Here is a 10,898-nt window from a genome sequence, read left to right on the forward strand (position 1 = left end):
TTAAAACAAGGTCTCACTAGAGAGGCCTTGCTAAATTGCTGAGGCTGGCCTCAAACCTGTAAGCCTCCTATTTCAGCCTCCCAAGTACTGTGATACTCCTGTTTTAGCCTCCTGTGTGCCACCACACCCAGCTCCATATACTAGATTAGAAGATTAAATCAAGTCTCTAAAAATCAATTACAGGTGTGGTAGCACACACCTGTAATCCCAGTACTTGGGAGGCTGAGACAGGAGGATCACAGGTTTCAGGAAAATATCAGCAAGTAGTGAGACTCTCAGTAACCTAGTGAGACCCTGTTTCCAAATAAAAATGAAATAGGGCTGGGGGCATAGCTCGGAGGTAGAATGCTCTGGGTTCATTCCAGCACACACACACACACACACACACACACACACACACACACACACACACACGGAGGTCAAAATCATAACATCAAGAGAGACAGCTACTAAGAAGAGCTAGAAATTATCCAACAGCGGAGTAATTTTAGATGACCAGGAGTTACTGTATCTGCCATCTCCTGTCACTGGAATGGGCTGGTCTGGTCTGGCCCGAATCTGGATTTGGGAAAGAACAGCGCTGTTCTTGAGAGCAGCCAGTAGACCAGATTTGTAACAAAGGTGCCTTCTAAACCAGCTGGTTGAATGCGGCTGCTAAGGGAGCGGTGGCGGCTGCGCTGGGGACTTGGCGCTGCTTCTCTAGGAGGGAGGGGCTCCGACGCTGGACAGTGGCCAATAAGTCTCCATCCACTTATTTTCTCTCCCTCCCACTCTTTCTCTCTTCTCCTCCTCCTCCTCCTCCTCCTCCTCCTCCTCCTCCTCCTCCTCCTCCTCCTTCTCCTCCTCCTCCTCCTCCTTCTTCTTCTTCCTCTCTCTCTTTTTTTTGTACTGGCATTTGAGTGGCATTCTACCTCTGAGCTACATGCCCACCCCTTTTTGTTTTACTTTGAAGCAGATTTTTATTATTATTATTTTTAACGGTACTGTCTGGGGACAGAACCCAGGGGCATTCTACCTCTGAGCTACACCCTCAGCCCTATTTTTTATTCTTTATTTTGAAACTGAGTTGCAAAGGGCCTCACTAAGTATTAGCCGAGGTTGTCTGCGAACTGCGATCCTCGTCTCAGCCCCCCAGAGGCGGGGATTACAAGCGTGCACCACCAGGCCCATCGTCCTGTGCTGAAGCAGAATTTTGCGCAATTACCACAGGCTGTCCTTGAACCCGCAATCCTTCTGTCTCAGCCTCCCAAGTACTGGGATTACAGGCATGTGCCACCACACCTGGGTTGCCTACTTCATTCCAAGGGAATTTTTTCTTATTATACTCCCAGAATCTTACTGATTTTTTGTAATTTTGTATTATCTTCTGACTTAGGGTCTATAATCTCTAATGGTTCAGAAACGCAATGATTTGGCTGCTCTGACAATAGGAAGGACACCCCGACTCTTGAACATTTTTTAATAAATTAGCTGCAGGGATCCGGGCGGATCAAGCGGCTGTGGCGTAGTTAACACTGGTATTTCATTTGGGCTCCTGAGAGCTTCACTATGAGAGCTGGCCCCATAGTGGCTAAGCTAACAGACACGGCAGAGGTGGTGACGTTCGACCCGGCCAGTCACCCTCTGTGGCTGGAGCGTGTGAGTGTCGACCCACACAAAAGAAACTTTACAACTCACAGATACTCGATAAACTACAGGAGCCATTTTATAGATAAGTTAGTGTGGGAAATCTGCACATGCCATCGACAATAACCTAAAGCCAGTAACTATGGGGGCTGGGCATAGTGACTCACACTTGTAATCCCAGTATTTGGGAGGCTGAGACAAGAGGACCGCAGGTTCGCAGCCAGCTTCTGCTTCCTAGGGAGGCCCTCCACAACTTAGTGAGAGCCTGTTTCAAAATAAAGAATAAAAAATAAGGCAGAGGGTATAGTTCAGAGGCACAATGCCCCTGGGTTCCATCCCCAGTAAAACACCTTCTCTCTCTCTCTCTCTCCCTCTTTCTTTCTCTCTCTCTCTCTCTCTCTCTCTCTCTCTCTCTCTCTCTCTCTCTCTCTCTCTCCTTTCCCAATAAAATTTAAGCAAGCAACTCGGTAGAAATCAGAGCTATGTCAGGGCAGCAGCTGGAGGGACAGAGCTCTATCCAGCTACCTAGCAAGGACATCCATGGAGAAAATATTCTGGTCTACAGGAGGAAGAAGGAGGCCTTGCTTTGCAGACTGGGTTCTCATCAGGCACATTTATTGATCAGTTACAGCTTAAAACATTGTAGAAGTTGCCAGGGGAATGCAAGAGTCTTGGCCTCTGCCTCCCCTCGAGGGGCTCACTGACCTGTCCGGAGCAACTGGCAAGTTGGACCTGTAAGTACCTCTCAGTACTTGGTCTTCTCAGGAATGAACCACTCATTAAATCCACAGCCAGCCAGCATAATACCAGTGATAGCGCTGTGGACCTGACTGTGGTTTGGGTCTCCCCAATAAAGCAGATATGAGCCTTTTCCCTCCCTCTTCCCCCTTAGCCGAGGCACTGGTATTTCCGGCTAGCTAGCCTCAGTGTAAAGAGAGATGCTGATCTCCATGCCTCTTTTCTCTGTTTACTTTTCCTTTCACAGAGAGAATAATACCAGCCTCTTACTGAAGGCGGACACTCTTTCTTTACAGGATATCGGTGCCAAAGTGAAGGGGAGCCACTGAAAGGAGAGGTTTAAGATGGAAATCAACGGAGTGACAAATGAGTATTGATTTCCACAAAGAGGACCCACTAAGAATTGCCTTTCAGTGAAGAGAACTTAGGGCAGAGATACTTGGGAGGGCTCCAGTTCTGGGTAAGGCCCCCGCCCCCACCCCGGGGGAGACGCCACTGGCTCCGCTCGCTGTCTGCATAGGTAGGGCGAATTGGAGATCTCCTTCAACTCCGGAGAAGGTATCAGGAATAACATAAGACGTGGCGAGGCTGTCCAGTTTGTGAGGCTTCGTGTCTCTGGGGCTACTAAGATGTGCTTTTTTAAAATGTTCCTGTCTTCAGAAAGTTTGGAAAGACTAGACCCAAGGAAAAGAGAACTGTTTTGGGTTTTCTCGAGCTACGATGCTACACCAGGCAGGCAGGTGGGGAAGAGTCGTGGAGTAGCCCAGCCGGTGCTGGACGCCCTGAGGTGGGCGGTGGCGGGTCCTCTGGCCGGCGTGCCCTCAGTGTGGCTCCAGGGGGCTTTCTTCTCCAGTGGTTCGGCTTCCGCTGAGTGCAGCTCCTTGGCGGGTGAGCTTTGTCCACTTGTGTTAGGCCTGATCAGTGATGTTACTGACCTTAGCCCAGGCTGGAAAAGTGTCCAGGTGGAACAGGCTAACTCCCCAGGTGTTGATGGCCACCATCACGATCACCAGGCCAATGACGTTGACTCCCAGGCCGGCTTTCACCTGCAGGATGTGAGCCAGACACAACTGTCACCTGGACCGGGCAGCACAGGTCGCAGGTGAGCCCTCTGCAGGCCCTGGGCCTGAGCCTGGCTCTACCCGCGAGGCCCTGGTGGGTCCAGGGACTGTCTAGGATCCTCTACTGTTGCTTCAAAAGGTGATACAGGACGGAAGGACCAGACAAACAGGGAGGGGTTGGGTGTACCGAGGATCATCTCCACTCAGCCTGCAGCGCTCTCACTAGTAAGTGCAAGCCCAGGAAGTCTGTTATTTGGGACAACAGGTTTGTGGGATGTTTAGAGTTATTTCTGCAGTGATATGATAAGTAAATGTATTAAACTAATTAAACATCTCTTTTTTCTTTTTTTTTCTTGGTACAGGGGATTGAATCATAGGGGCAGTCTACCTCCAAACTATACTCCCAGCCCCCCCTTTTTTGCAGTAGTAGGGATGGAACCCAAGTGCATTCTACCTCTGAGCTACACCCTCAGCTCTAGTTTTTATCCTTTATTTTGAAACAGGGTCTCACTGAGTTGCAAAGGGCCTCACTAATTAGCTGAGGCTAGCAGTGAACCCCGATCTTCCTATCTTAGCCTCCTGAATGCTGGGATTACAAGCGTGCACCACCATGCCCGGCTTCCCTTTTTTGTTTTAATTTTATTTTATTTTAGGGTCTGGGGATGGAACCCAGGGGTATTCGACCTCCAAGCTATACCCCCTGCCCTGATCCTTCCAGGGTGTAACCAGGCACACAGCAGGTAGCCAAAGCATGCGCACTAGCTGCCAGTAAGTTAGGACATTGCAAGGGGAAAACCGGGTACTGGGGAATTGTCCCAAACAAATGACTGGACCTAGTGTCTTCTGCCTCCTGCCTTCTGGGAGGACCCTGGCTTCTGGGCCTTTTGGCATGGAGAACATCCCGTGCTTCTTAGCAGGTTCTTTTTTTTTCAGTACTGGGGATGGAACCCAGGGGCATACCACCTCCGAGCTACACCCCTAGCCCCCCTTTTTTGTGGTACTGGGGTTGGAACCCAGAGGCATTCCGCCTCTGAGCTACACTCTATCCCTATTTTTTTTTTTTTTTTTTTTTTTTGGCCATACCAGGGGTAGAACGCAGGGCATTCGACCTCCAAGCTACACCCCAAGACCTATTTTTTATTCTTTATTTTGAAACAGGGTCTCACTGAGTTGCAAAGAGCCTCACTAAGTAGCTGAGGCTGGCCACAAACCGCGATCCTCCAGTCTCAGTCTCCCGAATGCTGGGATTACAAGCGTGCGCCACCACGCCCGGCTCTATTTTTTATCCTTATTTTGAAATAGGATCTCACTGAGTTGCAAAGGGCCTCACTAAGTAGGGAGGCTGTCTTCGAACCTCGATCCTCCTGTCTCAGCCTCCCAAATGCTGGGATTACAAGTGTGTGCCACCATGCCCAGCTCTTAGCAGCTTCTAAGGAGCTAAGTTGAGGTCCCTAAGGTCTCTTGACAAGAATCTAGCTGGAACCTCCTCATTTAGGCGGTGAGGAAATTGGAGCCTCAGGTTAGCATCTGAGCTGGGACTGGAACCCAGGGCCGCTTGCTTTTGGCAGGTGCTATCTTAATCGTTGGATTCCAGTGTGAAGAACTAGGGGTGAGTGGTGAGAGGACGCAGAAGGCAGGGGAGTAGGCAGAGCTCCATGTGAGCAGGGGAGGCTCACACAGTAAGAGGAGAGGGGAGGGGGAGAGGGAGGGGGAGGGAAAGGGGAGGCGGGATGGGGAGAGGGAGAGGGATGGGGGAGGGGCGGGGAGGGGGAGAGGGAGGGGGAGGGAAAGGGGAGGCGGGATGGGGAGAGGGAGAGGGAGAGGGAAGGGGAGGGGGAGAGGGAAAGGGATGGGAAGGAGATGGGGAGGGGGTGGGGAAGAGGGAGGGGGAAAGGGATGGGAAGGAGACAGGGAGGAGGAGGGGAAAAGGGAGGGGGAGAGGGATGGGAAGGGGGAGGGGAAGAGGGAGGGGGAGAGGGATGACCTCCTCCCTGAAGAAACAGATTACACAGCTGAGCAGTTGGAGTGGTGAAAAGAATCTGAGCACCTACTGCCAGCCTCAAACTTTCTTCTTTTCCTCTATTTTTATTTTAATACTGCTTAGTACTGGGGACTGAACCCAGGGCCATTCTACTTTCAAGCTACTTCCCCAGCCCTTTTTATTTTTAATTTTGAAACAGGGTCTCCCTAGGTTTCTGAGATTCTCGCCAAATCGCCAAGGCTGATCTCAACCCTGCGATCCTCCTGTCTCAGCCTCCCAAGTCCCTGTGTGATGACAGGCACGCGCCACCACGCCCGGCTTCCATTTGCTGTTTTACAGGGCTGGGGAAAGAAGTTTGGGCGGTGAAAACACGTTTCCACCTTCAAAGGTGACTGGGCCCTGCTGGGCGTCCAGGCCGCAGCCACAGGTCTCAGTGTTGACCACGGCCCTGGCTCTCAGGAGCCTGGCAGCGACCACAGGCTGAAGAGCCGGGCGCTTTGACTAGCGCTAAAGTCAGCGGCAAGGGCCCCGCTTGAAAACTCAAAATCAACAGTGGGTGTTTCATTTTTCCACTGTTGCCTCGGGGATTTCTTTGGCCAGGGGGAGAATTGAGCGGAAGGATCCTGTTCTTATGCAGTACCTTTTAACCTAGGTTCAAACCACGATTCCTACTCCATCTTCGGTGAATGGGCCGGCATCTGTTTGAATGACTGGTTCCACTCATCCAGGGGAGGCAAACACTGTACCTCGTGCCTGGCTCACACCCTCAGGCTGTCCCAGCCTTATCTAACCGGGCACCCACCTCCGGCACATCATTGCTATTCTTGGTGCTTAGGAACCAACAGAGAACCTTTTCATAACTACTGTTCTTTCTACCACACTAGATCAAGCAGCGGCAGGCCAGTCGATGTTACTAGTCTGTGCATAATCTCAGTATTTGGGAGGCTGAGACAGGAGCATCGCGGCTCGCAACCAGCCTCAGCTACTTAGTGAGACCCTGTTTCAAAAAATAAAGAATAAAATAAGTAGGCCTGGGGGTGTTTCTTGGAGGTAGAGTGCCCCTGGGTTCTATCCCCAGTACCGCGAAAGAAGGAGGAGGAGGACGAGGAGGAGGACGAGGAGGAGGAGGAGGAGGAAAGGAAGAAGGAAGAAGGAGGAGGAGGAGGAGAGAAGAAGGAAGAAGGAAGAAGGAGGAGGAGGAGGAAGAAGAAGGAAGGAGGAGGAGGAGGAGGGAAGAAGGGAGAAGGAGGAGGAGGAAGAAGGAGGAGGAGGGGAGGAGGAGGAGGGAAGAAGAAGGAGGAGGAGGAGAAGGAGGAGAAAGAGAAGGAGAAGGAGAAGAAGGAGTAGTCTGTGCAGCCCCTGGCCTGGCAGAAGGAACCAGCCTGCAACTCACCATGTCTTTGATCTGGCAGTGCCCGTAGCTGAAGACAATGGCGTTTGGGGGATTGCCCACAGGCAGCATCACCGCAAAGGAGATGCACATGGTGACCGGGATGAGGGTGTAGAGCGGGTTAATGTGCAGCGTTTCCGACTAGAAGAGAGAATTCGCAGAAACGTTCCCGTTGACTCCAGGCCTGCATTTCCCTGGCAGGGGCGTGCTTTAACGGATGTGTAACCACAGCTGGACCGCAGGCCAGGTCCCTTGTCAGCCCAGAGCTTTAGGACTCCCTAGGACGATGCTTGATGTTTATTTATTTATTTTTGGTGCTATTCTAAGTAAATGGTTCTTAAGCTTTATTCTTCCGCCAAGAAATTTGTTTTTCAAACAAAATATCTCGTGAATAAGCTGCTTTGATTGAAACAGAGATTCTTCACCTTTGGGGTACAGCACTGTTTTTTTTTTTTTTTTTCTCCTAGGGAAGAGAATTGCTTTATTTGAGATTTGAATCCGTGGTATTGGTCTCAATAATGCCATGTTTTGTGGAACTGAGGACAGAACCCAGGGGCTTTCTACCTCCGGGATATACTCCCAGATCTAATTTATATTTTATTTGGAAACAGGGTCTCACTAAGTTGCCGAGAGCCTCACTAAGTAGCGGAGGCTGGCTTCGAACCTGTGCGGTCCTCCTGTCTCAGCCTCCCAAGTACAAGCGTGAGCCGGCTTGTTGCATAGGTGCACTCCTGTGCTTTCAAGAAGATAGAAAGGAGAACCTGGAGACATCTGAGCAATGGCCGAAGGGGCTGCCCTGGCGGGAGCTTGGGGTTTCAAAGGGGCTGTTTTACTGGGGGTGGGGAGGGGTCTTCATTTCCTAAGTTTTACCTCCCAGAATGGTACAGATGCGGCTTGGGGCAAGTGCATCCCCTTTGGGGCTACTTTGCCACCCAAGACCTGTGGGCAGCCCCTGCCCCCTCCATGCCTAACAAATTGGCCTGAGACTGTGGAGTGAGGCGGACCTTGCTCCAGAGTCCGGAGCCTCTGGGGGACTTGGGTGGAGGGGATGGCTGTTAGATCTGGGGCTTGTGTTTGCAGCTCTGTCCCCGCCCTTTCTGTGTTACCTCTTTGGCTCTACTGTTAGGTTTTATTTCAGGAGAGAAAGGTTGATAATCGTTGGGAACTGGAATCCTAGAATTTTCAGGCTATTTGCTGTGTGGGTGCATGTGCTCATGTGTGTTATTGCGGATTGAACCTAGGAGGGTTCTCTCTCTGAGCTACCTACTGTACCCAGCTTTTGTTTTGTGTGATGTTGGGGTTTAGACCCAGAGCCCCCATGAGTGCTAGGTAAGCGCTCTACCATTGAGCTACACCCCCAGTCTTTTTAATTTTATTTGGAGACCATTTTACTAATATTGCAGTCCCTCTGCCTCAGCCTCCCTGAGAAGCTGAGATTATAGTCACCAGTGAGCCCAACTATTTTTCTGTTCATTTTTGGGGATTGAACCTAGGGGCATTCTACCTCCAGGATATATCCTCAACCCCGTTGTGGTACTGGGGACTGAACCCAGAGGCATTTTACCCCAGCCCTTTTTATATTGTTTATTTATTTATTACATTTTTTTGTGGTACTGGGGATGGAACCCAGGGGCAGTGTACCTCCAAGCTACCCCTCCTGTCCTATTTTGTAGACTTATTTTTGAAACAGGGTCTCACTGAGTTGCGAAGGGCCTAAGTAGCTGAGGCTGTCCGTGAACTGTGATCCTCCTGTCTCAGCCTCCCAAGCACTGGGATTACAGGCATGTACCACTGTGCCTATTTTTTTGTTTCTATTAGGAGCTGCCCCTAAGCCAAGCATTGTCTGGAAAAGGGTTCCTAGAACTCTTTTTGTACTTATCAATTACTATTTTTAAAACTTCAACTATTGCTATTTTTAAAATGATGGTTTGAATACCAATCAAGCAAAGGCAGAGGGCAGTGGCCAGAGGTGCCACAGACGCTGCTCCCTGCAGCCAGGCCCATCGCCACAGGCACCGGCCCCTACGCACCAGGCTGCACAGGATGGGCAGGAAGATGGTGATGGTGGCTGGGTTGCTCACAAACTCGGTGACGACGGACACCAGGATGCACGCCAGCAGCGTGACGGCCCAGGGCGGGAGGCTGCTCAGGCACAGCATCTGGTGCCCGATCCAGGTGGAGAGGCCCGAGCTCTGCAGGAGGAGAGGTGGCGGTGAGAAGAAAGGAGGGGAGTGCATGGCGGATGGAGGTCTGGGACCTCAGGGGTCGGGGATGCTGGCCGGAAGGGACTGCCAGGGCGCATCCGATCTGTCTGCAGCCTGCATGGAGCCCGATGTAGTCCTGATGTGATAATTAGATGAGTATATAGAAGATGATCACAGGGGATGTAGAGCCATCCACCCCCCAGGCCCTGGTGCTTTTCAGGATGTTAGTCTGGGCAAAGGCTAGAGATCTGACCCCTCAACTTTAGCCCCTGGACATAATCTCACTCTTTTCCTGCTTCTGACACCCTTGCTGGGCATTGACTGGAGGCCCTTTACACAGTGTGCCAACTGGAATTCTTTTTGCTGCTTTTGAAGCCTGCCTGCCTCCCTGCCTCTCTTTCTTTCTTTCTTTCCTTCCTTCCTTCCTTCCTTCCTTCCTTCCTTCCTTCCTTCTTTCTTTCTTTCTTTCTTTCTTTCTTTCTTTCTTTCTTTCTTTCTTTCTTTTCTTTCGTGGTATTGGGGATGGAACCCAGGGGGCATTCTACCTCTGAGCTACCCCAGCCCTATTTTTATTCTTTATTTTGAAACAGGGTCTCACTGAGTTGCAAAGGGCCTCGCTAAGTAGCTGAGACTGTCCGCCAATGGTGATCCTCCTGTCTCAGCCTCCAGAATGCTGGGATTACAAGCGCATGCCACCACGCCTGGCTGAAACCCATTTCTTGTAGCACCTAAGAAATGGGAAAAACTACCATCCTCTTTGGATAGGAACTGTGTGTGTGTGTGTGTGTGTGTGTGTGTGTGTGTGTGTGTGTGTGTGTGTGGTTGGAGGGGTGGAGGGAGCAGGGCTGAACACTGGAAGCTTCACAGAAGTAATGAGGAGAGAAGGACGAGAAGTCAAGCTCCATTTGATAGGGAAAGTGCCTCCTCACTGGCCTATGGCGCACTCATTCAGCCTCAACCTGTTTTAGGTTCAAATCCCATCAATGACTGACATCTACTCTCTATGCTTGTGTGTGTGTGTGTGTGTGTGTGTGTGTGTGTGTGTGTGTGTGTATGACACTGAGGATGGGACCCAGGGGCATTCTACCGCTGAGCTACACCCCCAGCCCTATTTATATTCTTTTTTTTTTTTTTTTTTTTGCGGGTCTGGGGATGGAACCCAGGGGCATTTGACCTCCGAGGTACACCCCTTGCCCTATTTTTTATTCTTTATTTTGAAACTGGGTCTCACTGAGTTGCAGAGGGCCTCACTAAATAGCTGAGGCCGTCGGCAAACCTCGATCCTCCCATCTCAGCCTCCCAAGTACTGGGATTACAGGTGTGCACCACCACACCCAGCTTGTCTGTGCTATTTGAAGACATAAGATTCGTGAAGGTGTATTGCCAAGATGAGAACTTTACCATTAGCAACATTTTCTTTTCTACTTTTTTTTTTTTTTTTGTGGTACTGGGGATGAAACCCAGGGACATTCTCCGAGCTACATCCCCAGTTCTATTTTTTATTCTTTATTTTGAAACAGGGTCTCAGTGAGTTGCAACGGGCCTCACTAAGTAGCTGAGGCTGTCCTCGAACCACGATCCTCCTGTCTCGGCCTCCCAAATGCTGGGATTACAAGCAATTACAAGCATGGGCTACCACGCCTGGCTCTTTTCTACTTTTATTGGTGCATGGTAACTGTACGTATAGGGATTTCAAGTGACCACAGGGCCCATCACTTGGTGAATTTCCCGCTGTGTCCCAGCCCACTCCGCTCTCCTGCTGCCCCACTCCCGTTAGTGAGATCGGTAATAATGCCTTCATGTATGGACATAGCTTATTTGACTGTTCCCTTCTTCAATCCTCATTCTCCTCCTTCTTTCCTTCCTCTCCCAATCCCATTCCACTCTTCTTCTGGTCT

At 50.6% G+C, this 10,898-nt stretch overlaps 1 protein-coding gene across 1 annotated transcript in view; it reads right to left on the reverse strand.

Moving 5' to 3' along the window:
- Positions 1 to 3,272: 3,272 nt before the first annotated feature.
- The window catches only part of SLC13A4 (solute carrier family 13 member 4), a gene marked incomplete at its 3' end in the record, with an annotated part of 51,632 nt that continues 44,006 nt past the window's right edge, over positions 3,273 to 10,898 (reverse strand). Inside the window, exons 14-16 of the mRNA XM_080702022.1 lie at positions 8,827 to 8,988; positions 6,800 to 6,937; positions 3,273 to 3,410 (exon numbers count right to left, since the gene is read on the reverse strand). Coding sequence (XP_080558148.1) covers positions 3,273 to 3,410; positions 6,800 to 6,937; positions 8,827 to 8,988 — 438 coding nt within the window. The remainder of the gene's footprint in view (positions 3,411 to 6,799; positions 6,938 to 8,826; positions 8,989 to 10,898) is intronic.

Source organism: Muscardinus avellanarius, assembly GCF_963383645.1.
Source record: "Muscardinus avellanarius genome assembly, chromosome: 9".
Classification (NCBI taxonomy): domain Eukaryota; kingdom Metazoa; phylum Chordata; class Mammalia; order Rodentia; family Gliridae; genus Muscardinus; species Muscardinus avellanarius.